This window comes from Falco naumanni, chromosome 5, assembly GCF_017639655.2.
Source record: "Falco naumanni isolate bFalNau1 chromosome 5, bFalNau1.pat, whole genome shotgun sequence".
Taxonomy (NCBI): Eukaryota; Metazoa; Chordata; class Aves; order Falconiformes; family Falconidae; genus Falco; species Falco naumanni.
In genome coordinates this window covers 15336199-15364029 of record NC_054058.1, presented here as the reverse complement: position 1 = coordinate 15364029, position 27831 = coordinate 15336199, and the positions used below count along the sequence as shown (strand labels likewise).

At 38.8% G+C, this 27831-nt stretch overlaps 1 protein-coding gene and 1 long non-coding RNA gene across 6 annotated transcripts in view; one reads left to right on the top strand and one right to left on the bottom strand.

The window, feature by feature from the left end:
• Positions 1–27831, bottom strand: part of SHISAL1 (shisa like 1) — an 86383-nt gene that overhangs the window by 9967 nt on the left and 48585 nt on the right. The window contains exons 3-7 of one of the 5 annotated variants that reach the window (XR_005828165.1): positions 27242–27455; positions 19034–19357; positions 17455–17484; positions 15514–15705; positions 1191–1307 (exon numbers count right to left, since the gene is read on the bottom strand). Coding sequence is in view for 3 of the 5 variants with exons in the window: in XM_040596331.1 (XP_040452265.1) it covers positions 15690–15705; positions 17455–17484; positions 19034–19357; positions 27242–27455 (584 nt within the window). In the remaining 2 variants the exon portion in view is untranslated. Of the gene's footprint in view, positions 1–1190; positions 1308–15513; positions 15706–17454; positions 17485–19033; positions 19358–27241; positions 27456–27831 lie in introns of those variants that run through there. The other 4 variants (XM_040596331.1, XR_005828166.1, XM_040596332.1 and 1 more) reach the window with 4 other exon arrangements.
• LOC121089243 lies at positions 7141–15593 on the top strand. The gene is made up of 3 exons (XR_005828167.1): positions 7141–7184; positions 9556–9606; positions 15490–15593. It is a non-coding gene; the product is annotated as an uncharacterized LOC121089243 (long non-coding RNA).

The following is a 27831-nucleotide window of genomic DNA, read 5'->3' as shown; positions in this document are numbered from 1 at the left end:
TGGTAAATCTGACTTATATTGCTTGCTCCATTTCTTAAGAATCTTTTAGCCTGGATTAAGCTTCTGTAACTCCCATAAGGACTGGGGGATATAAACCAAACTGCACTTCACTGCTGAGAGCAGCTCACTGGCTTTAAAGGAGCTTTAGAAACTCTGGGAAGATCCTGCATTCCCAGGAGGTAGGCTGGCTTGGGCACTTGTACAGGAGAAGGAGCTGGTGGTGGATGGCAGGTACCTGCTGGCCAGGTCCTTGGTTGTGCAGCTGTCCTGCAGATGAAAGGTTGGTGTGTCAGGAGAGGTGCAGGGCTACTCTCAGTACCAGAGGGACGTACAGCAACCTGAAGGATTTACACTCTACGGCTGCTTATTTCCTAGCTAAATCTGAACCCAGTACTAAGACCTGCTAATCAATGACAGGCAAGCCCCCCACCGGTGTGTAGTCACACAAGATAAAGTTGCCTCTTTAAATTACTTTTAAATTTGATTCCATGACTTGCTGCTGCTAATATAGAGTTCACAGATGGTTTTCAGAGGGACACTTTGTCTATAGCATGTGTTTGGGATTCATATTGCTGGGTCCACTGGTTTGGACTTGTCTCTAGGGAAGTGCTCTAAGCTGGTAGCCAGAGAGCTGGGAAAGAAGTTGCAATCAGTTAGAAATTGCCTCCCAGCTCTCCCCTGCAATGAAGGGGAGGGCCCTGCACCAGCCCTGTTTTTGGCACAACGGATGGTCTTGTTACCGATGATCTGGTTGCTTTTTTGGTAAGTGAAGCCTGGGATCTGCTCGGATCCCAGGTCTGTCTCACAGGCGGATGCAGGAGGAGGCTTGGCACTTGGAGTGAGCCTGGAGAGCTGCTGCAGGCGAGGACTTACTTTCCCCACCTCCTCCACCAGAACTGTGGGTGTTAAAACAGCAGCTAGCTTAACTTCTGTGATTAATATGGCTGTCTGGCTAGCAGACCAAAGCTAAGAGAGAAAACAGGTTTCCTGTAGAGTTTCTGGAATATCTGTAATTGAATAAATTAAATACATCTTTTGTCCCATTGACTGGGTTGGGTGGGAAAGGAATGAAACCACACAGGATACAATTTTCTCTATTTTTTACTAAAGGCCATATTTTACAATTCTCACTTACAAAGAGCAATGATGTGAAACCAATAGGGTTGCTAACATAAATAAATATTACTTACTGTGAAGAATGGTTTCTGAAGTAATCCTATGCTTCTGAAAGTCAAGTATTTTTTCAGTTAGTAGCAATGTTTTTCATTTGATAGTTCCTGAAATGGTTGATACTCCTGAACACAGTTCTGGAAAGTAAAAACATCCAGGAGAATTTCTGAGGGTTTTTTTTAAAAAGGAAATATGAAGCATTTGAAGTTCTGATTTATGAGTGTTGAATAGAGGAACAGATGACGGTTTGAGAACATAAATTGAAAGATGATCACTGAAAAGCTGCATGTATCTTCCCTCACTGAAGCATTGCAGCCTGACTTTTAGTAACCTGAAAAGTTTTCTTCCTCCTCCTAAGGCTATTTCAAAAAAACACCCACAACACCCTGGGCCTGGGCCTTCCAAAGCATCTTAAAAGTGTGGATGGCCACTTAACAAGTAAAACTGAAAGTGAGCTGGACTTGCTAATTTGCCAGACATCTATGAAACCCTCGAGTCACCAGCAGGGTGTCTGAAGCAGATGAAACTCATCTGGCTGATTGTTGCCAAATTTTCCTGCAGGATAATGTGTGGCAACCATTAAACATGTAATACACCTGAAGGCAAATTAATTTGCATGATTCACAAAAAAAACCCAACTTGGTTTTGTTATGTATGCAGTTTGAACTGCCTGGATTTTTTTTCATGACCTCAAGGAATCTCAATGCCGAACTGAATAGGGGTATCAATGTAATGAACTCTAGACTTCTTGTTCTTAAGACAGTGCACATTTTCACATATTTTCAGCTAAGCAAATAGCTTTAATTGCATTCCTGTCATACAGGAAGATGACTTGAGATATTTTGGCACAGAGAAGCCAAGAGGAATTATTGCTAAAGGCAAGATAGTATATTTTACCCCTGCTTCTTTAAGGTCTGGGGCAGGCATGTTTCTTTGGAAAGGAGATTATTGCTATGTTTAATTTAAGGGCATAGATGCTTTAAGTACGTTTCATCTCACCTAACTTTAGACGTCAAAATTATTAGATGCCTTCATTTCCAGAGAGTCACCTCAGGCTCCTTTATGTTAACAGAGCGCAACAAGAACCTGTGCAGATTTACTCTCCTCCTGGGACAGGCGTCAAGCTGGGTGAGTGATGCTGCTGTGACTCCCTTTGTCTTTACTGGCTCCAAAATAACTGCTAACCAGTTCAGGTGCAGGTGCCTCAAAGTCCCATGCCTGACTTAGAAAATGAGTAGTCCCCACTGCCCCTGAAAGCTGCACTGTAAAAATGTGTAAGGATAGGATGGATTTGTGTTACCATCATGTTCAGTCTCATACGGCCACATGCAAATACACAATCTTCTATCCAGCTTTGTGGTATTTACAATCTAGCACCGCTAAGTGGAAGTTGTTCTGTAGTCTCCACGTTCTGGTTAGAAACCTTCCTTCCTCATGTTTGCTCATGACCAGATTTAATTTGTGTGTTTAGGACCTACAACACACTAAAAGATTTTGATGGAAAAAGCAAGTATTTCCTCAAGTACAGCTATCTACCTCTGGAAAGAAAAGCAGCTGCTTACCTACACGTGCATGTGCAGTCCCAAAGATGATTCTCTCCCCCACCCCACCACCCCCACCCCCAAACTTCCATGGGCTGAGGGCAGGAAAGCCCTGAGGCTTGTGACTGTAGCACCTCAAGAGATGCTGCATACTCCTGTGGACAGGGTAATAGATGGGCACTCTGGAGTAGGGCTTGATACTATTTTATTTTTTTTTCACAGTGAAATCTCTTGGTACTGCTTTAAAAGCTTTAAAAATAAAATCTGTGAACCTTTGAATATTTCTACATCAATGGTAAGGACTGAATTGAATTATCTGAATGTCTCTGATTTCAGCTCATCCCAACTTCCCAAAAGCTGATGGGCTTTCAAAATCTGTCCCCACGAAGTGGCTTTGACATACCTACAATCCTCAAGTATTCTTCACATTTGCTGAGCTCTTACATAGCAGTGTCAACCCATACATCCAAGATCCAAGGCAGCACAATGAAAAGTACAAGAGGCTTTACAACAGTGTGCCCTTCTATGTAAAATTCAGGTACGTGATATGAGAAAAAGGCCTCCTTTCATGCTGGCTGGCAATTTGAATTTAACAGAACCACTACAGATTGAAAGCCACGTTTGAAAAGCAAGCAGTAAAACTTGCCATGTGATTTTTGATGTAGCTGGCTATGACACTGCTATTCCCTGCTTAAGCGATCTCCTAATGCACCCGAAAACTTTACTAGGGATATTTTAAAAACAAAACCAGCAAAACTTCAGTATAACAGTAGAGCCTCATTCAGAAAGAAAAGCAGTTCCAGAGCATATTCTTTTATTAAGTCTAGTAACTTTTTTGGTCATAATATCTTTGCCATACAGTGGTATCATTTATTTATAAATTAAGGACGTAATCTAAAAGGATGTTTATGCAAGCTATGCTCAGTGTCCAGTATCTTTACTCATGTGCACGATCAATTCTAAGTGTAACAGGTCTTTGCAACTTATAGCTGAGGTTAAACACAGCTTCATTATACAGGATGATGCATGTGGTTTGTACCTTGACTTTAACTGAGCTGTACAGAAAAGTTAGTAAGTGAAAGAGAAAAGTGGCCATATGTAAGGAACTGTGCAAGTATTATTACAGTGATATAAGTACACACACACATGTTTATGTATAGATGCGTATATGTGTATTATTTATCTGGCCCACAGATAAATAATCATAAAACCAGCACATTATCATTACACATCTTATATATAACTGTAGCTTCGCTTCTTTGTAAAGTTCAAGAATGAACTACTGAGCTAAACGAAAGTAGGCCAACCTACATCAGTGAATATCCGGCTCCTTTTATTATCTCTTTTTGTCCTAGTGCTCTTTGCCACCCTGGCACCAGCAAGATTCAATCTATTAAAATTGCTGCCTAGCATGTCCTCAAGTCCAATAGAGGATAAAAAACTGGCTGATAAAAAAAGTGGAAATTGACTGTTGAAACATGCTGAAAAGGGGGAAAGGGGCTACACAAAAATCAGATTTGGGTGTTTTGGTACCATTTGCAGAGCTTCAATGGGCTGACTTTTTTGAAGGCCCATGGAAATCAATAAAACTGAAAGCCACCAAAATTTCAGGGGATTTATGTTAGAAATAGGAGAAGAAATTTTTCTAGATTCCATTTGAAAGAAGGAGGCAAGCTGGTTTCCAAAGGAGATCAGATTAAAATAGTGCTTGAACTGGATCCCAGCTGGATCACCCACAATTCCTAAAAACACTATGAAATACTCCACGGTCTTCGTCCCTCTGGTATCATGGTGGGTGCTACAGGGGCAGAGGGGGCAGAGCAGTGGCCCTGAAGAGGAAGGTGGCCAGTTCCTGTGCTCATATCCAACAGCCGCCCGGCAGCAAGGTAAGCGGTGACCCCTCTGGACACCGGAATTGCTCCTCAGTCCCCACCTAGCCTCTGCATTTCGTTTGAGTTAAGAAGTTACTCCCTGCTCTTTCTCCTGTTCCCATTTTTCTCTCCTGTGCATTAAAAAACTTCCATAACTGCTGCTTCCTCTAGAAGAGGTGCAACAAGATGCGTGTGCTGCTTCCCTTAGCCTCGCCAGAGGCTGAACCTGCTCCAGCTGCAGAATGGTCTATTTAAGAGGGAGGAATCTGTTTCTGCACTTGAATTTGATCCCCAAACCTGTGGTTTAGCCCAGACCTGTATATTTACTTCCAGTTAAATCAGCTTTTTTATTTACCTTCATACAATACAGGAAATTATTTCATTTCTGGAAATAAAATCCATACTAATGGCACATGGAAAAAAAATGTAGTGTTTGAAGTCGTTATTTCTTTTACCAAAGAGCCTCATTTTCTACTTTCACTTTTTAGTATTAAGAGCACTAGACTTCTGAGTCAGAGCTTAAGAAAAAATATGTAATTACTACAAGAGCCAGATTTCAATGTAGGATGAAACAGTCATTGTGTTTCCTATAACTGTTCTTTCTGTGCATGGCTTTTTTTCCCTCAGCTGCACTTGTGTGGCTTTTCTAGCAGTATAAAATCTAAAACTATATTTTTTAAAAAATAAATTTCTGCAGACACCTCAAAAAAGATCATGGAACCACTTTTTAACATTAAGAAAATTATCAACAATTAAAAAAACAGGAGTAAAGCTCTTGCAAATTAATCTGGCTACTGTTTGGCTTCCTGTTGTAGATCCAGTGAATGTTTCTTTGCACATAACCATCCAAGCAACAAATAATTTTAACTTTGTTTATTTGCAGTTAGGAGCAGAGGGTAACACCTGCAATGCCACCAATGGAAACAGCACTGCATCCTGGAAGACATGTTATAAAGACAATTTTATGCAGAAATCTCTCTTCCTCCTAACCTCTCTGCCTTTCCCATGTAAAAAGCCATAGGAGAAGCTGAGGTGTGTTGAGATGTGGAAAGAAAAGAGGCCAAGGACCCTGGACAATTTTAGCAGAACCCAAGAGGTAAGAAAAGTTTCTCTTTAGAAGTTACCTGAACTGTATTGCCAGCTTTACAAAGAAACATGTTTTGATGCCAGGGGCAGAATTCTGACTGGTTTATTATTTTTAAACTGTCTCACAGCTGCATCTAGATATTGGTCTGCCAGGGCGTAAAGCATCATTTGGCTGCAACAGGATCTTTGTGCATGGATCAATGACAGTGTATGACCCCTGCTGAGCAGCATTCTTGAGTCGCAGAGAAAGAAAAACAGTGCTTGCTTTGTGTCATTGGGCTGAGGTATTCTGCTTGGTATGGCTTGGTTTGAATGATAATTTATGAAGCATGGAAATTTTTGAACAGTTATGACTGCCAGCTGGTGGGTTATTCTCTGCTTCTTCTATGTTATTCATCATTATTTACTCACTTGTTTGGATGTGTGTGCACGTTTTGTGTTGTGGATCTATTGTATACTCATTTTTTCATGACAGACATTTAGGCTTCTTGCAGTTGCCCAGTGATGACTGCGGTTTTCAGGTGTGCACCTTAATATTAGATGAGAGGCAGAAAGACTGTAGTAATTCAGGATGAATAATTCAACAGCTATCACATGCACTGCACTGTAGCAGAGAAACCTGCTGTGCTGTGTCAATGTTCTTCTGTCCACTATAATCTTACAGCATCCAAACAAAGAACTGGAAGCCAGTCACACACAAAAATGATCTTCACCTCTTCAGCTCCGCTACCACCACTGGCTTTCTGTGCCCACAGAATGTGAGAGATGAAGATTTGGCTGGTGGTTCCGAGATGAGCCTTTGCCCGGAGATTTCCATTCTTTGGTGTGATTATGCAGTCACCGCACAGTCCCGCTGGCATCAGCAGCTATTATGCACCAGCTGCATAACCAGGCATTTCTGGGAAGAGGTGGGGAGGAAGAAGGCCACGTTTGTCCCCTGTGTTCCCTAATGGTAGAAGATGAAACAATTGGACAAAGCATTGTGTGATTTTTGATGTGCAGCTGTTGGCCTGTGTTTCCTGACTGCTCTGTAAATCTGATGAGAATGTGATGCTAGGAAAATGGAATGCTTCAGTCATAACAACCCCGTGCAACACTGCTACAGGCTTGGGGATGAGTGGCTGCAAAGCTGTCTGGCAGAAAAGAACCTGGGGGTGCTCACCAACAGCCAGCTGAACATGAGCTAGCTGTGTGCCCAGGTGACCAAGAAGGCCAACAGCACCCTGGCTTGTATCTAGAACAGCATGGCCAGCAGGACAAGGGGAGTGATTGTCCCCCTGTACTGGGCACTGGTGAGGCTGCACCTCAAATCCTGTGTTCAGTTCTGGGTCCCTCGCTGCAAGACACTGAGATGCTGGAGCGTGTCCAGAGACGGGCAGTGAAGCTGGTGAAGGGTCTGGAGAAAAAGTCCTATGAGGAGCAGCTGAGTGAACAGGGGCTGTTTAATCTGGAGAAAAGGAGACTCAGGGGAGACCTTATTGCTCTCTACAACTACCTGAAAGGAGGTTGTAGCAAGGTGGGTGTCAGTCCCTTATCCCAAGTAACAAGTGATAGGACGAGGGGAAACGGCCTCAAGTTGTACCAAAGGAGGTTTAGACTGGACATTAGGAAAAATTTCTTCACTGAATGGGGTGTCAGGCATTGGAACAGGCTGCCTAGGGAAGTGGTTGAGTCGCCATCCCTGGAAGTATTTAAAAGACATGTAGATGTGGCACTCAGGGACATGGTTTAGTGGTGGACTTGACAGTGTTGTTTGCAGTTGGACTCAAATGATCTTATGGGCTTTTTCCAACCTAAATGGTTCTATGTTTCTGTAAAAATGGATGTTGGTGTCAGTCTTCTGGGAACACAGCCTCACACATTCCCCAGATAAATCAGATTTTAAAGGGCCATTCTCCTTTGGGTCCTCAGTTTGGCCTCCTGTGCAGACCTGGCTTCCCATCCAGTGACTTGCTTATATTCCACAAGGCCCCTTGCCAGTTCTAAAATCACAAGTAACAGGTATTTTGCTGCATCTCAAAACATTTCCTTGGTGAAATGCCAACTTTGAAAAGAAATGCACACTTAGGTGAGATGAATCCCAATGTCAGACTACAGCTAGTTAGATGTTAGTGACTTGTATAAGCTCATCTTCCAGCATAATGTCAAAAAATCAATGAAAAGAAGCTTCCAAGTGATTCAATCCATCCTAAGAGAGGTGGGATGAATAGACCCCTGGAAATTCCTCTCAGTGTACTAATGAGGATGCCTAAATAACTAGTAGATGCTCGACTGGATGGTTAAATTGACTGAGGTTAATCCTGCTCTTCATTGCCAGTCAGGATTTGTATAAATTGATATTCCAGGTATTGGATCTTTTTCTGTCTGTTTGCTACAGTCTTCTATTATTTGAAATCTCCTTGCCATGAGGAATTTACAGACTGGAATCAAACTGTCTTATAATGTTCTTTCACCTTTGAGCTTCTTAAACTTCTTGCAGTTTGACAGACTTTTCCAAAAGTCAGATAAGCTCCACAGCTCTTTCTGAATGCCTTCCCATCTGCCATTGCGATTTTTTCTGCTACAGGCCCTAGTGATGGTGATGTAGAGAAACAGTCCCACCACTGCTAGTGAGATAGCAGCTCCCTACTTCTCCTTTTCATATACTCAAGAATTTCGTTAGCTTGCTTAGCCGTCATACTCTACAGGAATCTGATGGTGCATAGTTATCCATTGTATTATTCCAAATGGTTCCAAGATACTCTGTATCAGCAATGCCTACAACAGAACAGTAGAAAGTAAGTTGTGCCATTACCTGAACCTTATGTCTGTGTTTCTACTACATAAAATGTGCAATCTTCGTGGTGTGAAGCACGAACTCTGTTGTCCAGGTAGGTGAGCTAAGTTTTAGACATCAAAGCAAAGCATGGTATAATCAGTCTTTAAGAGCTATATTACAGCCTGTTGCATATTTCATCTTTGTAATGCATTGGCAAATTTTTATGGAACTATGGAAGAGTATGTAGAAACTAGGTGCTGTGCCAAAAGTCTGTGGATCCTTTAATCTCTTAGACAGTCTACTAGAACCTTGCCAAAGCCCTAGATTAAATGCTGCACTGTGTGAGCAAATCTACTCATGTGCATCTACATGGTCTCCTCATAAAATGTCACATAAGGTACAAAACCCAACTAGAAGACTCAGTGTTTGCATATGTTCGTCTCTAGATCAGGTTGAACCTCAAATTGTCACAGCCCAAACCTGCAGACTTCAACATGCCTCCACAGTCCCAGGATTACTGCTTGGAATCCCAGAATTCCCAGAATCCTCTGGAAAGTGCAATGTAAAACAGGGGGCAGAGGGCAATTTCTTGTTCTCACAGTATTACAAAATCTACACAATTTTACAGAAGTTACAATAATGGAAAATTGTCAAATACTTTCGGTGTGGCCCTCAGTAACCAGATAAGCTTATCTGCCTCATCTGTCAAATGGAAGTAGCAAAACTTGACTAGCTCACCTAAGTGCTTGTGTGGATAAATATACCACAACCTATTAAGTACTCATTTACTTCTATAGTATATAGGCGCAGTGCTAACTCCAGCTATACCCAGTGGTCATGAGAACTGCCTTTAAGAAAGATAGGGAAATGCCAGCCAATCCCCCAGCTAATTTTTACTAACTCTGTTTTTTAAACATTGTAGACCATGTTTGCACTAATCTAAATAGAATAAATAAAAAAAAAAAAAAATGAGCAAGAGATTGCCCTCACAAGTGATATTTATTAATGTAACAAACACTGGAAGACTTAAAGTGGTGTGTATTACTCATGTCACTACCCTAATGCTTAACAAGTTCTTCTTTTTGTTGTCTCATTTGTCTCTAACTCCTTCAAAACCTGTCCCTTACAGCCAGCATCATCTTGGGGACTTTCTAAAAGTATGGTTGTCGGACTGCTTCAGGTAAGTGTACTTTTGCTTTATGTATTCTCAGGGAAAAGACAGTAAGAGTGAACCTGAGCAATAGTAGGGAAATGCTGAACCAAGATTATCTTTTTTTCCAATAGCATCACTATTAGGTTGTTTTTAACACATCCACAAAGATGCATCCATATTTTTGTCTTCTTTTAGTTGTTCATGCATAGTGGGTTTTTTTTATTTGGACACTATTTTTATTGTGAGCTCTGAGAGGCTTCATCGAATAGTCAAAAAAAAAAAAGTAAACTCCCAGCTACTCATGTAATTTTCTTTAAATGGAAATTAAGCAGGTGCTTAGTTGATTTCAGTTGTTAATTTCAGTGGCATAAGAGAATTTTGGGAGGTTTTTGGCGATAGGAAAGAGTGAACTCGAGCTTGCTTTCCAATCACAGTTTCTTTAGAACTTTCTAGGTGAAACTGCCGGAGATCAGCTGTTGGAATAAGAAGGATGAAAAGTGCTGAGTTTACCAGCTCCCTGTGACTCATCACTTTTCAGAGATGAGAAGTTGGGAATGCAATAAAAAATAGCTTGACTCCCTCGTCTGCGTGACTGATTAAAATCTGTATCACTAATTTACGCAGAATATAGTTGATGACTGTTTAATTAATTTACTGTAATCTTTGATGAAGCTCACTGCAATTACTTTTCCACAGGCTGCTACATGATAGTAATGATTTTCAACAGAAAGAAGGCAGCCTGTGTAGCATGTGTCAGCTCTCAGAGACGGAACATTCTAATGATGGCAAGGAACTGCCCTAATACAGAATTCAGCTCAGCAATATGATTAGCTAATTAATACACGCAATTCCTGTAACAGGAAGGTTCCTTTGTGCATAAACTACTCAACCATGTACTAGAGCACCAATCCTTCAGAAACAAAAATTGTAGCTGGACCTTGTCCCCTTTTAGATTTGAGCACAACAGCCATTGTTCCACCAGGTGATCTGCTGTGCAAACACATCAAATACTTTTAAGACTTACTATAAATGGTTATGTCTCCACAATTGTTCCACTTCAGAGATTCTTTGGAGCCTAAGTAAAGGTTACCAATACATACAAACACCAGGATTCGTTTACCCTATCAGGAAGCAAAGTGAGGTAGCTTATTTCACATAGAACCACTTTTTACAGTTATTTTTACCCTCCTGCATCTTATGATGGGCACCCAGTTTCCTCCATTTATTCCTTTGATGCTGCTCTGTGGAGGTTACACAGTGTTGTGCTGATTAAACTCATTTCTCTGATGTTTAATGTGTCTCACTTGCTCTGTTTCGAGATCATGTTATCATCTGACATGGGACTAACATTAGCAACATTTCTAATTGTGTTCCAGTGACATTTGTCATATTGCTGACATTTAATGTCTTAAACTGGTTTTGCCTCTTTAGCATTTCCAAGAAATTTTTTACAGTGGATTTAAAAGTCTATTCAGAGGCATGTTTTTTCTGCAGTGAATAGGTTTTCTCCACAGTTCTGGTTGTAGATATTCACGTATATGTATCTATGACTGTGTTGATCATGTAACTTCTTCCAAACCTTTTAAGTGCTTGAAAATTGTTTGCTGATTGACATCAGCATCCCCTCATAAATTAATGAACAGTAAAATGACTCTAATGTTTCTCACATTTCAATGCTTTTTGATCTATTTTGCTTTTGAGAGTTAAACAGCCATATACGTGATATCTTCCTAATGATGAACAAACTGACTGTGCCTAATTGCTGGCCTTTTCTTGAACTATGCAGTAAAACATCATTATAAAACTAAGGTCATACAAACATGTTTTATCACTTTTCTGATGAAATGCCTAATTGCTTCCTGTGGTTTTCTTTGTCATGATCTCATCAGCAAACAGTGACAATGGAAGTAATGATGTGGTAGATCCTTGACCTCAGATGTCACTGGAAATAACTGTCTGACATTGTTACTGTTTATGGTCATGCGTTCAGCATTATCACACACGCTTTTGATGATTTCACTCCTGTCTGGTATTCCATAGTATGCCATTGTTTTTTGTAGAAATTTTAGCATACTCTAAAAGATCTCCTGCAACCCCATAAAAGGATTATTTATTACATATGGCTTTTTATTTAATAATAATTCTGAGAATAATAAATAAGTCTGTACATGATTTTCAGCTTTACTACCTGCTTGTTCCTCCTTGAGTTAGGGACTTATCTGTTTCTTGTCATCTGAAATACTTGTTGGGAGCTGATTTTCCAAGACACTGAAAACAATGGGATTTTACTTCAGGTAATTTTTTTTTTCCCCTGTCATTCTCACTTCTGTTAAAAGTATCAAGTGTACATAGATAGTTGTTCTGCAGATGGTTTCAATAGTTCTCTGGGGCATAGCCTACTATTCTGACCATCATTTTCTTTCCTTTTTCCTCTCCTTTTTTTTTTTAAAAAAAGTGCTTTCTTTCAGTACAGAACTCTGAGTTACGCTAAATCTCCTACTTAAAAATCCTGTTGCAACTTTGCAGAAACACAGGAAGGCTTGCCTGTTTAGATCATGAACTCTCACTCCTTAACACCTCCCCTTCTATTTCTTCTACCACTTGCAATATCTTTGGCTGATTCTGTTTATTCTCCCTGTCGTTTGCTTGTCCATCTGCCTTATTTAGTCTCTGGAAAACTAAAAGCAATTAGTTGAATTTTATCAATGTAACAAGACTTCTCATCCATACCAGTTAAAGCTTAATACAGCTGAGACTGCATAATTCAGTACGAGGTATGGGAGCTAGTCACTGCTTCATGCCTTTGCTACCTTAGATGCAGGTACTCTTAAAAGCATGTCAGAGACAACTAGGCTGATTTTCAGTTACATCTGTATTTACAGATCTAACTCAGGAGTGATTGTAAGCACCTGACTTACCTTTCTAAACGCAAATGTGAAAGTGAAATCAGGCAGCCTGGACCCCTTTGATATGCTATTGAGAGAAATAGCCAGACTGCATGAATGCAGGTGGGTATGAAGCTCAGCTGTACTTGCAAAGTGGCTGGGGCTGATTTAAAGTTTCTGTGTGATACCTCAGAGTCTAAGTGAGGAGCTTTAGAATAACCTTGCTATTTTATTTTTCAGTGCATATATAGAATATGGAAAATGTACAAGTGGTATTACAATTACTATTGAGCACCTGGCACCTGAAAGGATGTAAGGGGTAGGAGTTTTGTAACTACTAAAAAACTGCAGAGTATTTTAAAATTAAGTGGTTTCTATTGTAACAGAGAAGATGGAATTGGTTGGTAAAACTTGAGATATCACGCTCATCCTGTGTGTGATGCTATAGTGTTGTGACATTATGTAGTACAACTGTAGGCTTAATTGGAGTCTTCTGATTCAACATGATTTTTACGCTACTATCTGCTACTTCAGTAGTGTTATTTCAGATTTGTTACAATGTAGACGAGGCAACAATCTTGCCACAAAAAGTTCTACTCAAAATATAAGAAAATTTCAACACGGAACATGTTGAGAACTGGTTTCCAGTATTTTTACTAGCTTTCATTTCTCAGTGTGCAGAGTTAATTTAGCAATAGTCTTCAGATAACCTTTTAACTACTCGCTTTTGTATGAATTGCTATTTTCTGCCACTTCATCGCCACATTTAAGTTAAATCACTGCAGTCCATTTAAAAGAAAGCCTTTCCTGAAGCTGATGAATGTGACAGTCCCTATTTGATGGAAAGGTTGAGAAACAGCTAAAATAAGGAATATCAATCAGCCCATATCCAATGAACGTGCAGTTAACAAGGATGTAGAGAAATAAATGTTGCAATATGAGGTCTATAATTTACAGAGCAAACAGAAAAGGAGAAAGTGGCATGAAATGAACAATATGTATTACATATGTATTGACAAAAGATGCAGTGTCTATCAATATACACAAAGATTGCCTATAGTCAGACTGAGGTGGAAATCTTGCATATTGGCTTAACTTCACATGCTAATAGTGCATTCCTAAATATAAGGAAGAAAGCAAGTACTCAGTAACTTACGTATCATAAATTATTTAAATGTAAATGATAAAAATCAAAATTACATCTCCCCCTTTATTTGCATAAATATAGTACTGAGGCAAGTAAGACTTGGAGCACTGCAGATTTTGAGATGTTTGGTTGCAAGCCCACTGTCTATTAGTGCTGTTAAGTCTCCTGCCCTGATATCTAACAGGATGCCAGGTGGGTGAAGGGACATGCAGCGCAAAACAAGTTTTAGCATCTGGCTCTTCTAGGAGCAGAAAGTGATTTCCTTAGCTGTGCTTTTGTTTTTAAGCAATTTCTGGTTTTACAGTGATGCAGTTCCTAGCAAATAGACAAGAATATTTAGAAGAAAATATATTCAACAATATTGTTATTCTAACCCAATATATTTTGAAGGGAATGGAGGCACACATATAATGGTAGGTGCTGCCTGACATACCTAACGTCTGTTACCAGAATTCTCTGGATGATTTTAATTCCCAGGCAGTTCTTTCATAAAAGCATTATATGAGTATCCAATTTTATTTCTTTCCATCTTTAAAAAAAACCTATAGGTGTTCTGGTTTGCCATATTTAGAGTATAATATAAAAATCTAGGTGGAAGCTGTAAACAAAAACTATGCTTTGCCCTTTGATGCAAAATTTTGCATCTTTAAAATAGTACCATCGTATTCCTCTTTAATGTAGCAATTTTGCAAATGTAAATTTGAGATCTTTCTTATTTTCAAAACACTTTACCTAAAATAAAAGGAGGCAGATTTTGTTCACTTTGTTACTATAAATATCTTGTAATCAAGAGCAGACTGCATAAAACCCTCCCAACCACCCTAGCACCTCATGTTTTTGGCAGACTATGTTCACACTGCCAGGTGACCCACTTCAGCGCCAATGTCCGAAGCTAGGTGTCACAGGCAAGGCCGCATGTGCAACTCTTAGAAATGACTGATGCAGAGGACCTACTGCATATGGACATTTCACTCTAGTGATAGTCTGTACCCTGATTCAAAATTTGGTATCAAAGGGAATTTCACATAACCTTTTTAGCCAATAGCAAAGTATTTATTCCCTCTGCTTTTTGCACAGTTGCTGTGGGCATAGTCAGTTACCTGCTGGCTTCTAAACCCTACCACTATTTTTATAGGCTTTATATGAGTTGTCAAGTAGCAGGCGAATAGCAGCAGGCTAAAAACTATTCTACCTCTGGTCTGAAAGACAACGTGACTCAGAGGAATTCACAGCAAAAGCAGATTGCAACATCTAATGAGGGGAAGTAAAATAGACTTGTCTTTGTTTATCCCATTCCAACTGCACAAAGGAAATAAGCATGGGCTTACCCTGCTGGGCTGATACTGTTCCTGATTCTGGACAACCAGCAGGTTTCCGAAACTGTGAGTCATGTAGCATAACATATAAGATCACATACAGAGCTGACATTGCCTCTGTTGCTGTTGTGCAGAAAGGCAGGGAATAGAGAGGCAAAAGTTAAGACTTCAGGACAGTAATCCCTGTGATTTGCATCCTTGATGGACGTGGGGAGGAGTTTAACATCACCAGACCAAGGCAGAGATCACGTTCATCTGTTCCCATCTCACATCTGGAACACAGCACAGCCACGGAGAATTTGGAGAAACCCTGCCAGGCTCTCCCGGCCCACTCTTCCTCTTACGTGATCTTCCTTGCTAGTCTGACCTTTTTTAGTGATTATTAATTAACAGTATTCCCATGGTTGTGAGACAATATTTTTCAGTAGTCAGGTTTTTGATTCCTCAACTTACAGTATTTCATTTTATCACCTCCCTGGCTTGTACTTTGTTGAGTAGAAGTAACAACGATTTGCCTGCTGCTTGTTGCTGTTTGATCTCCAGTTGTTAAAATCTTGCTCAGGCTAACCAGACTGCAGATTCTTACATGAACCAGTGAGCGTGGAAGGGTCCAGCTCATGCACCTCAGCCATGACCTGGAGGAACCACCGTGAGGCAAGCCACGACCATTTAAGCTCATTCACTCGCAGTCTGTGACGGTGTTTGGGTTGCGGAAGGTAGATCCACCAGGACCTTCAGACCACACAGGCCTTTGGACAGCCCTCAGATGGTTTCCATACTAAAGAAGAAATCAACATTAGTTGGGCCGCAAAATCCATACACTACAGGATGAAGCAATGTTATTCTAAATTGGGCTCCATGTTTCTGAGATTAATGATTTTCCTTCCTCCCCTTGTACAACACCGCAAACTCTCTGCAGAGAAGCCAGCAGAATGTATAATGGATTCCAGACTTCTGCAGTTATAATAATATTATGGCTATACATTGTCCTCTCTGTCTCAAGTAAATAATAAAGTGATCTGCTACAACAAAAGGTTTAAACATCTTGAAGATGTTTCTACCCACTGTACTTGGGACTTCCTTGACTTTTCTCTCTGACATACCTGTTTCGGTCATTGGTTTCATTGACAATTCACAGCATTTGAATTACAACAAGAAAGGAGATAAAATAAAAAGCACTTATGCTATTTTTTTTTTTTAATTGAGGAAGATCCCAAACTGCTTTACAAACTATAGGTTAACCCTGCCATCTTTCTTGGAATAGTTTCTTACACTGTCAGTTCTCTGCAATAAGGATACCTGAAGTCTTTGGTATTGCTGGGGTTCTTGACATGCAAGAATCACTCTCCTATTATCATCATATAGTGTGTTCTAGAATGGGCATGCCTTTAAACTGTATTAGGATAAATGCAGTACAGGAAGCTAACAACTTCAACACTATCTGTTCTCATGAAAACTTGCAAGCTGTTTTGGAATTTTTTTCTTAACAGTATTTAAGTTTTTATGCCCTGGGATACATGAATATCTGGCAGGATTAAAAGATCTATTTTGTATTTTCAAAAAGCTCCCCTGTAAACAGGAACTGTTCTCATGGTATACCACCTATACATATATATAAGGGTGTTTGTGGGGTGCTAAAGAAAAATGCTTACTTTCTCTAGGGAGGGAAAAGCTGGGATAAGCTTAGGTCACATTACAAATGCCAACACAAACTGAAAACTTGATTTTATAGACTGGAAACTTGCTGTTACCAAAGCATCTAAGAGGTTGGTGTCATCATCTAGAATAATGGAAATTGAGGTATAAAATACAGAAAGATATTAATAGATTAGGCAATTTTAAAACCAGCGATGGAAAATATAAATTCAGTAACTCCACTGCACTTCTTCACTGATAGCAGATTTTGAGAAGACAGTACTGAGGTTGTTCATCAAATATAGACTGCAGCAGAACCGGACTCTGAAACTAAGCTTGATTTCTATATGGCAAAATTACCATATTTTCATGTATATAACCTGCAGATTATCTAATGGAGAAATAAATAGCCAGGCAACCTCCCCTTACTCCCCACTGTCTTAACAATTGCTGTAGTACACAAGCCTGTCATTTTCTGAGGGAGCTGTTTCCTCAAAAACCTCCTTCGCATGCTAAACACCTTGCCTGTGATCACCAGTGTCTACTACCTTTTTCTTGGTATTTTTTATGTATCCAACTCAGACTATTTATGCACTTAGTTAAGGAGCTGTGAGTTTCAAAAGTTGCAGGTTATAAGTCTGAAAATATGGCATCTCTTGTAGCGTTCTACATGCTGAAATACAATGGATAAATATGGTTTTGCTAAGGAAACATCTACATATTTCTTCCATTGAACAATGAAAGGATTAGGAAAAAAAGAAACGATTTTATGGGAACTGAGGGGAGCACAGACAGACGGTTCACCAGGGAAGGGGTGAGGGTTACTGGAGTGACTTTATCAATGCTCATCTCCTGCAAACACAGAAAAAGGAGCATTTGGGATATGGCTCACCTGATCCTAACATACATTCCCCGTTTAATGCTTCAATAAAAGCAAAGAAACAGAACAACAAAGTCAGTAATGGAAAATGACGAAGAATCCTTCAAGAATTTTTGAATAGTTTCATTTAATTTGTAATAGTATGGAGAGTTTCCAAGTGGTTTAACCAGGCTCTTACTTTTTTCATGGTTGTTTTTTTTTTTTCCATGTAGTCGTCATTACGTTTTTTTTATATATACATGCATGTACTAAACTAGAATATAACTGTTGTACTACAATTGTTGGTCTTAACCTGTATGGAAATTCTGACAAGATTGGGAAATCAATGTGCAACAATGATAAAGGGATTAGAAGAAACAAAAAAAGAGAAGATGAAGAAGAAGTGGAAAGAAAAGTGCTTACAACTAAAGCACAAACAAGTCTCTTATCTTAAGCAGCACTGCTTGACTCTTCTGCTTGGGCAAGGCCTGCTAGAATGGTCCTTATGTCTGACCTGCAGCAGATACATCTAGTACCAATGTCCTCTTTCCCTGATCCCTATGTCCTTGGGTAACACTATCGCTACCTTTTCTATTATGAAAAATCTTCAACCATATTTGCTCTGGATTCACACTTAAAATTAAAGGGCAAGTTATGAAATAAAAGGACTACTGCCACCATCATCCCACCTGAGACACAATGCTACCCAAAACTTCAGACCAAGGTCAATGTTGTGGCTTTATATGCTCTACAGCTTCAGGAACTGGTGTCACCTTTTTCACCCTACTCATTATTGGATCACTTTATTTTGCCAGAACTCAACACTCAGCCTTCTAGAACACTCCCAAAACACAATGGTGACCCTGTCCCTTCTCGTCCCACTTTCCGAATCTTTATGTTTTCTTGCTGAGAAAAAAAGTCCCTGCCTTTCTTGACACCTTATTCAGAGCATCGTTTTATTCAGTTCTCATCCTTTGCTTGTGTGTTCTGCCTGCTCCTGAAATATCTGTCTCCCATTTGGTCTGGGTTTACTGGGGGGCTTTCTTTTGGTTTTGTAGCATTTAACTTTACAGTACCCTACTTGCATCACTCTGTCAAATGAGATCAAGCTATGCTTTTTTGGCTATACATATAAAAAAACTAACCTGGTTTTTATCCTGTTTCTGTGTCTCATGCCATAAATAGTATGGATTTCTGACATCTCGCACTGAAGTTATTTCAGTGTTGTCGTTTATACAGTCTTTTAAACCCATACCAACAGATAGATACACATAGTAATTAGTCTTTTACACCAGATTAAAATTAATTTTATAATGGTTGATGTCAAAAAAGATTTGTAGTTTACTTGTACAACAGAGTAGCAAAACTATTTAGAACTGAAAAATGGCAACACCTGTTTCTGAGCGCAGTATTAAAACACGACTTAGTATATACCAGAGTGAGAAATCACCCCTAAGCAGTAATTCTGTAAGACAGTTCATGATATAAAAAATTATGTGCTCAAAATGGTGCTGTTCTGCCTGAATTTGCAGCCACTTCCAAATACAGGCGATTTTTTGCACTACAAAACAAGAGTCAAAAAATATATCACAATATGACTTAACTTACTTACCAGGCAGATGTACCCTGAAAAGACATCAGGGATGGACTTAAAGCATCTCCTTTTAAAGTATGTACTGTCTGTGATGTTTGAGGCTGTGGCTGAGTTTGAGGCTGTGTCTCTGGCTGAGGCTGTGCCTGGACTTGGCTTGGATCCTGAGCAGGGTTAATCCAGCGGCTCTGTCCCTGTGTCATCCACTTTCCCTGGATTCCCCACCGTGCCAGGTAAAATTTGCAAATATCATAGTTCATTGAAGAGTAATATAAAAGGTCCAGTATCAGCAAGATCACCACAAAAAAGCCATAGATCCACACTCCTAACAGTGCACTGTAGTTGCTGTGAAAGATAAAAAGGGAACCCAAAAGTTATCTTCTATATCAGTAATGGTTATCACATTAGTTTATCAAAGCTGTTTGTTTCATTAATTATATAAATATAATATATAGAGGGATAAACCAAAAATCTTGTTCTAAAGCATGTATCCCTAAAAATTATTTATTATTTCAGTTTAAATACTGCTATATACATGACATGGGAGGTTTTAAAAATTAAGGCCCCGTGTCTTACACGCATTTTAATTTCTCTCTCTCTCATCTGTGTATTTGTATCAGCACAGAAATCTGGTGTCCAGTTAGCTTCAATGTTTTAAGTGAGACCACCGATACGCACATGGTTGATGGGTTGTGCGTCTTATTCTGCAAATTCTTACTCCCAGACAGCCACCCTATGGAAAGTGACAGGGCATTTATGAGAGTGACCGTTAACCATATGAAAATACGCTGTAATAATTGAGACTGAGGAGTGTCTATTGAAACACAGATTTTTGCTTCTGTTGAAACTATATTATTATTATGCCATTGAAAACATTCACTGCTGACATGCATTATAAACCACTTGTCTTAAAAGGTGTTTAATGTGCTTGAATTTGCTCTGAATTTAAGAATTAATTACTGCTGGATACAGAAGATACTACTAGAAGTACAGGCTTTCAAAAGCAACTGCTAAAGATTCCTTAGTTCACTGGTAATAAATTTAGAAGGGAAAAACATTGACAAGATCAATGCATTCCACAGGAAGGAAAATATATACTACATTTGTATGTATATGTTGGTGTAGTTGTAACATGTATATATACGTAAAGGCCAAAAAAATTATCAGCTGCTGATGGTGCAAAGAGCTGTAAAACCATGACAGGTGACTAAAGATATTAAAAGAAAGGTGAGGGGGAAAAGAGGAAAAGGTATAAGGGGTCAAGAATTTGGAGATCAAAAAGGGGAAGAAATGCTAAAGCTCTACTGGGGATGCAGTATTATTAAAATAAAAATGATTGCCAGGTGTGAATGTAGTTTGGATTGGAAACTGCACAAGTAGGTAGGATGAGGCCAGAACAGAGAGGAAAAGAAAGAGTTAAGAATAAGATTGTTAAGGTATACAATGAAGAAAGCTAATCTAGACCTATGAGCTAATGTGGAAGTATGCACACCAGGGACTATAAAAACAACAGGAAGCAGAGGGGATACTAGTAAAAAACGTCATTAGGAAGACTTTCTTGGAGAAAAATTATATCAAATAGGTGGGCAACCCACCCCCACATGAACCTGAACTTATATGGATAAAATTGAACACACACTCAACTATGGTCTCTTTCAGAGAAACTTTGAGGGAACTGTATTTTACCAGAACATTGAACAAAACAGAAGTGCTGTGAGAAGAAAAAAGGCTGAGAAGACATATTATAGATGTGAGCCAGAAAACTATTTTGCCATTTCAAAAAAACATGTCCCAAGCCTTTTTGGATCTAAAACATTTCAAGTCTCTGCTTTGAACTTGTGCTTCCATTTAAACTTTGGTATGACTCTTTCATTTTATACTTTAAAATCAGGATTTGAAACAAGAAATCTGGTAAGAAATCAGAATTTTAATTTCTGTGTTGCTGCCCGTCAGTACTTAGTGAGACTGATTCTCCTCTCCAAGGAATGGCTTTTCCACTATGCAGACGTAACATGCTTAGATTAAATGAAGTTCCACAGCAAATAACTGTAAGCAACAGGAAGAAGGTCAGAGCTGTGAATGGGTCCCTTCCTGTGTAACTTTAGGATTATGCAAGTCTAAGATTAAAAAAAAATAAAAAATAATAATCAATCAGTAAATTTCCAGGAGGATCGGAAGCAGACAGAATACAGTGTGCTTCTGAAAACCCTTAACTCAAGAGTCTTCACCTCCACTAAAGACTTACACATGCATGCCTAACTTCACGCAACAGTGGGTAGACCTTTGCAATGCACTAAAATCTTTGCAGTCCAGGCACTTGAAAGTGTAACAGGATCTGGTTAATCCAGGCTTCTCAGCAGTGCTACTCGACTTTCAGTGGATTTATTCCTATTGGGATAAACTCTTCTATTTCCTGCTAATATAAATAAAATGAAGTTCAGGCTGGAGAAGTCAGGAAGAAATCCACTGTAACAAATCCTGTTCTTCTTCATTACTTATGCTTATAGGATCAATTTTACAAATATGAGTTGTATTTCACAAATAGGTGAGTTGTATTTGACCCACACTAAAAATGGAAATATTAGAAAACGTTATTTTTGTTTTGGCAACAATATGAGAGGCAGGAACATTTCTTATATTTAACTCAAAAGAATTTGTTTGTATTTTAGGTATTTAGTTTCACCCATCAAAATTTCAGTTAGCAAAAATTAGAGCTATTTTGAGTGTTACGGTTTAAAGCAACAATTTATTAATCGTGCCATATGCAAGTTCTCCATCTGCACCTTCTAAATAGCATGTTTCTCATAAGTACAAAAATTAAAGGCTGCTTTTTTTTAATTAACAGACAGTAGGACAATAGCACTATCAAAAGGGCCTTGTGAAAAATCACATTCAAAATTACCAAGTAGTATGTTTTGTACACAGAAGGAAATGCCATACTTTGATGTTTTCTTAAACTATTAAGACGGTAGAAAATATTAATTTTGCTGATATCTACTAATTATAGTAAAAATTAAAGCTTGCCTAAAAATTAAGCAGGTATCTTAATCTTGCTTACGCTGAATAACAGTAAGGCCAGTGACACAGAAAACAACTGGGAATCAAAAAACTCCTAGGACTTGCTCTCATTTTATTGAACTGAATTATTTTATTGTAAAAAGTCTCACCTTGCAATCTGATGTTCCTTCCCTTTTGTGTAGAAGTTTCATTTCGATTAAAAATAAAGTGTGAACAGGTTCCAAATTTACTGAGATTCACATTACGGAGCTTTGCTCCTTCACAGGGACAATCAAATACAAGAAGTTGTTTTGGTATGGTTGTATTTCCTCTCCCCTTCCCCAGCTGGAAAGCTTGCCCTGCCCTGCTAGTGCTCCTGCCTCTCCCGATCAGTCATTTTGGAGGTTTCTGTTTAGGTTCAGCACCAGGTTTAGCAATATAACACTGAAAATAGCTTCTAAAGCTACGTTGCCCAGTCCCCTGCTGCTGCTGGCAGACAGAGACAGAAGCCAAATCTGGAGTAACAGTTATAAGACAATTTCCTTTTAGCTTGTCTGTGAAACAGGGTAATTCATGGACATATCGAAAAGCTGAGTAGCTCATTATTTTAAGATATTTGGTCTTTTATGGAAATATGATGGTATGGTATAGCCTTGATACAGAGCCCGTTTGTATAACTGGAATTATTTGCTCTGACTTCATGGGAGTCTTGGATTGGGCTCTCTGAGAACAAAAAATACTTTTACCATCCATCTTATCCTATTCCATCTACAGAATCCTGCTTAGATTTCTCTAACATCCCTACACACAAATGAAAATACAACTTCTTTTATTATTATTCTTACCCATGTGATACCTTCCACCTAATTCATTAACTTTTTGAGACAGATGACAAGCATGTTAGCACCAGGCTATATTTTTTTTTAGAAGAGTTTGTTGGGTTTTATGTGCAGCACATGAACAGAAAATAACTCATTTGGGAATTCAGGCTTAAAAAACCCAACAAATCAAAACAATTGTGAGCAGAATTCTACAGCTGCAGACTTTAAATGTGGGCAGATGGCCACGGAAACTGTTTCTATCCCTATTTTCCTTTAAACGGGGCTGTTACTTGCAGTAGTAACACTTTTTAAGTGTTGCCCCAAGGAAATGCAAGCTTACATCCTAGCAAATGCCTTGGTACTTCTAACACTGAGGAAATCTGTGCAGTTTTTTGCATGTACACTTTGAATGTGATTTTTCCCTCCCCTTTTTTGTTTTCACTATTATCTCAAGTTCTTCACCCAATCCTGTAGAATCTGTTGCTGTAGTACCTACGAGAGGTCTTCCTAGCTAAATTACATCTTTTTGCAGTAGTTGGTAGGGGAATTGATTTATATTATTATTATTTTGTTCCTTATAAAGATTACTTTCTGGGAGATATTTAAGCAAATGCCAGCTCTGCAGGGGACGTGGTACATGGAAAAAGGTAGTGTTATTCTATCTTCATGTTGCTTTTGGTGCGATATTGTAGTGTGTCATGCAAAAGCCATTCAACCCTGAGAAACTGGACTAAGAGAGAAGGAAAACCATGGATGCATTACAGACTGCCATAAACTGTTCCAGTATCAGATTAAGGACCCCTAGCATAGTATACTGCTGATAATCCACCACAACATGTATAATAGAAAATGTATTTTCTATTTCTAAGAAAGTATGAATACTAGATTCAAATGAATACTATTTTTAAGAATAGTTAAACAACTTATTAGACAAAGCTTTATGGAAAAATACTTTGGATGACAGAACTTTTCTTGTCTGTTAGACATCATTGGTATTTCTATATTTAATACTAAATGAATTGTTCACATTCAAAAATATTATGGACTGATTAATCTGCATGAGCACAAAGATAGAGTAGCCCAGTATTCTGCACTTATAAAACCACAAAAATACTTTGTTATCATAATGGAAAAAGGTAAACAAACCTGGCTATAGTTACATTGTGTTACTGTAGAGGACAAATGGGTGTTTTTAGCTATGCCATGACAAAGAAGTCTCAAGTCACTTCATTAATTTTTTCCCTCAACTGTATTATAAAACAAGGAATTTGTTTTGATGATCGCAAGAATGGCTAAGGGGAAAAATAAACCAAATAATAACATTGAAATAAACCAAAAAATAATATTGAATCACTCTTCCCTGAAAACTATAATCCTTTTTTTCAGTTCGTTGCTATTCCCATATCCCATATGAATCTCCCCAGTCACAGTATGATAGGTTTCATCAGAATTTTTTTCAGTGGTGTGTGAAATTAGATCTAAACAAAGAGCTGACTTCGTTACTGTAAAGTGAACCCAGGCTGTATTAGAATCTAAAGAAAGTTAATTATCATATATGGTAAATAAAGTCAGAGTGTATTAAGTAAGATGCTTTTTATAATTTTTTTTTTTTTTTTATTGTATGCATCTAGGCTTTATTTCTTTCTGCTCCTCCACAGCATTCTATAATTATCAGGAAGTTGAGTTCAGGGTGAGGAGATCTCTCTCCCTCTGTCTTACTGCATTGGTGGAGCTTTACATAGAAATGTCTGTTTTCCTGGCCCTAACTGATTTACCAGAAGTGATGTTTCCGGAAGTTACAAAAAGGCAATACCAGTTTCACTATTGCACTTCTCTAAGCTACACCTCCAGGAGCTTTTTATTTTATTTAGCATGATTTCACATACCACTGCAAAGGATTTAAAAAAGAAAAACAAACAAACAAACAAACAAAAAAACCCAACACACAAAACCCCACATAGCTAATGTCCACAGAAAATTCTGTACTGAAGACATACATGGTAAATAGTCTGCAGATGGTTCTCAACCATGACTCTTACTAACAAAGACTACAGAGAGCTCTTTCTCCTTCACAGCTGAATGAGGTGACTTTTTTCTTTTAAAGATTACTAAATGAAAACTAATGTAATACTTACACTATGCTGTATGTATTTTCATTAAATACTGTAGTTCATAAGAATACCAAATTACCTTTTTCCCATTGAGGAACTGCTCACACACAACAGCTCTATAATACGAACAGCTCTATATTTCTGTGGGTGTGTGTGCATGTCTGTGCACATGTCGAGATGTGAGTGGGCATGAAAACAGAGAATGCAGGAGGCAGAGGAATGTTCTACATCTAAGGGCATACTGTGCAATCAGACTGTACCTGTTCCGTGCATGTCTGCTTTGGAAAGTGGCTGAGTTACCTGTCCATTTCAGGCTGTTGGTGAAAAACAGAAGGGCCTTCCCTTAGTAAGCTCTGCCCATGATTACACAGAGGAGCTACTAAGATATTGGAAAAAGCCTGAAATACTGGTTTTCTACTTGGCTGAACTACAATTGGCCAGTAACATCCCAAACTCTGTGATGAAGCTTCCTGTTAGGCAGACTTGGTTGCTCAGCAGTGTTTACAGTGCAGGGTTTACAGAAAAGCAAGGAAGAAATAAAGCAAATTTGCTGTCTGCAAGACAAAGAACTGGGAAAGTGTGGGGGCAATAGCCACACTAGTCCATTCTTGAGACTCTCTTTTCATCACTCTAGAATGTGAAGCAGTTTTTGGCATTGTCTGCAACTGCATGCACAGCCCTTCAGTACTGAGTCTTGTAAAGATCTCTCTTCAAGTCTGGCATCCGATTGTTGCCATGGTAGCATGGCCATCCCAGTAAACAAAGGGGGAGCAGATCCTACTTTTACCATGGAGTGTACATAGAGTATGCATTGCATAGGGGCACTGTGGCATACAGCGGTATAAACTCCACCAGGTTGCCTCAAGGCATATACCTTGGCAGCGTTGGGCAGTCCCAGGTGAGGGTGCTACCAGCTTCTAGACTGTCCAGGCTGCACAAAAGGTGGAGAAAATGGATGGTTTATAATGGGCCTGTTAGACTTGAAGTGTCTCCCTAGCATTCTGTGTGATATGTTCTCATGATGTTCCTAGATGCACTACAAGGCCAAGGCAAGGAAATTTCACCTCAAGTACATAGCCGCGCATACAGTAACAAGACGGTATAGACCCCCATTGATTTAAAGGTATCTTATATGGGTAGATTCTATTTTTATCTTTCTATTACACTACAAGTACGCAGTCTTCTTTTATAGTAGGTGATTGTCACTTTAACACCTGTAAAGTTAGAGTATGCAACCTCTGCATCTATGCCAGATTCCAACTTCTCCAGGCAGAGCTGTATGAGAAGAGGCTGTTAAGGAAGACGACAGTTTGCTGACTCCATGAGCTGGCTGCTGCTGGCTGCAGCTGCACACCATAAGTTAAAAGAGCAGACATCAGTATTCCAGCACCATAGCCTCCTAGCAGCCTTGCACCTGCTTCTGTAGGAATGAATGATGACACATTGACTAAAGTTTGCACTGCAGAAGAAAATACTAAAATCCCTGATGTAAACAAAAATCTATAGAATGGAATTACTTTTGTCCTCAATCTGTCCCTTCCTTGCCCTGGAAGGGCTGGATACCAAAATAAAATGGCAGCTAGATCAGAATTTGACCTTGGGGGATTTGCATCAGCTGAAAGTTGCCCTCTGCACCAAAAGAAATCGCAGCAGATTAGTGTGGCCAAAATATCAGATACCGAACAGAAGTCAGATGACAAGAATTTGTTATAAACATCAGTAAAAAAAGATCTACTTGCTACTTACTGACTCTTCAGGAAAATAGTTACAGACCTTTACCTTAGAGGGCAGGCCCCAGGTAACATGCAAGGAGACCACACAATGTTGGTATAAGGAAATACATTCTATCCCCAAGGTTAGTGATTACAAGAGATTTATATTCAAAACATCAAAGATTCAAAATAGTGCATTTGGGTTGATACGGAAAATGTCAACTCCCTCCCTCCCCTATGAATAGCTTTGGGGTTTATTTTTACTGATACACATTTAAACATAGTTTGGATCAGATTGGGGTCAGGGGAGAGGACTTTTGTAATTTTTATATGTAACTTTATATTTGATACATTTATATGCAACTTTTACATAAATTCTCTTCTAGCAATGTTTATAGCCCATGTCAAAGCAAAGAAAGCAAAGCTAAAATATCCTTTCTTTTAGGAGTTCTAACAGCAAAAAACATTTAGTAATGTTTTCCTGTATGTGCAATTATTCTAATTGCTTCCATCATTAAGTACACCTCAGAATATGTTATTAGAGCAGGCACAGTTTGGTGAAGAGTACTTTAAAACTCATTTACTTACTTATGCATATATCCATCTGCATTGCCTGTTAAGTTCATCTGCATAACAGTCTGAAATTCTGTCTCATTGCAGCAGTATTTAAACACTGTGTTGTTATGGTGACAGCAAAAGATGTAAGATTTATTGTCAGAAAGACGGGGGCAGTGAAAACCAAAGTGGTAGCGACCTTTGTAGTCTGTATATGGCTCGCAGACCCGAAAATGTGCAGACAACACTGTAAAACAAAGAACAATATTGGCTTTGTGAGTCACTTGTGTTATCTGTAAGTTATGAATTATAATTTTTCACTAGTTAAGCTTAAACAATTGTTTGATTTCTGAAAAACCTTAAAAATTCAGAACTTTCAGCATCATAACATCTAGTACTAAAAGATTACAATATTTAGCATCTTGTTGTATCTTGACATTTATTGTTACTATGTTTCCGATTACTATTATTTCTTTTAAGGGAAGAGAAGAAATGCCCTCCATGCCAAGAAGCACAAAAATATTTAGGGAAATGTTATCATACCGCTGTTCTAAATATATGTATATCTATAAACACCCAACAATGTTAATGTTTGATTCTCCTGGGATGACTTCAGAAAAACA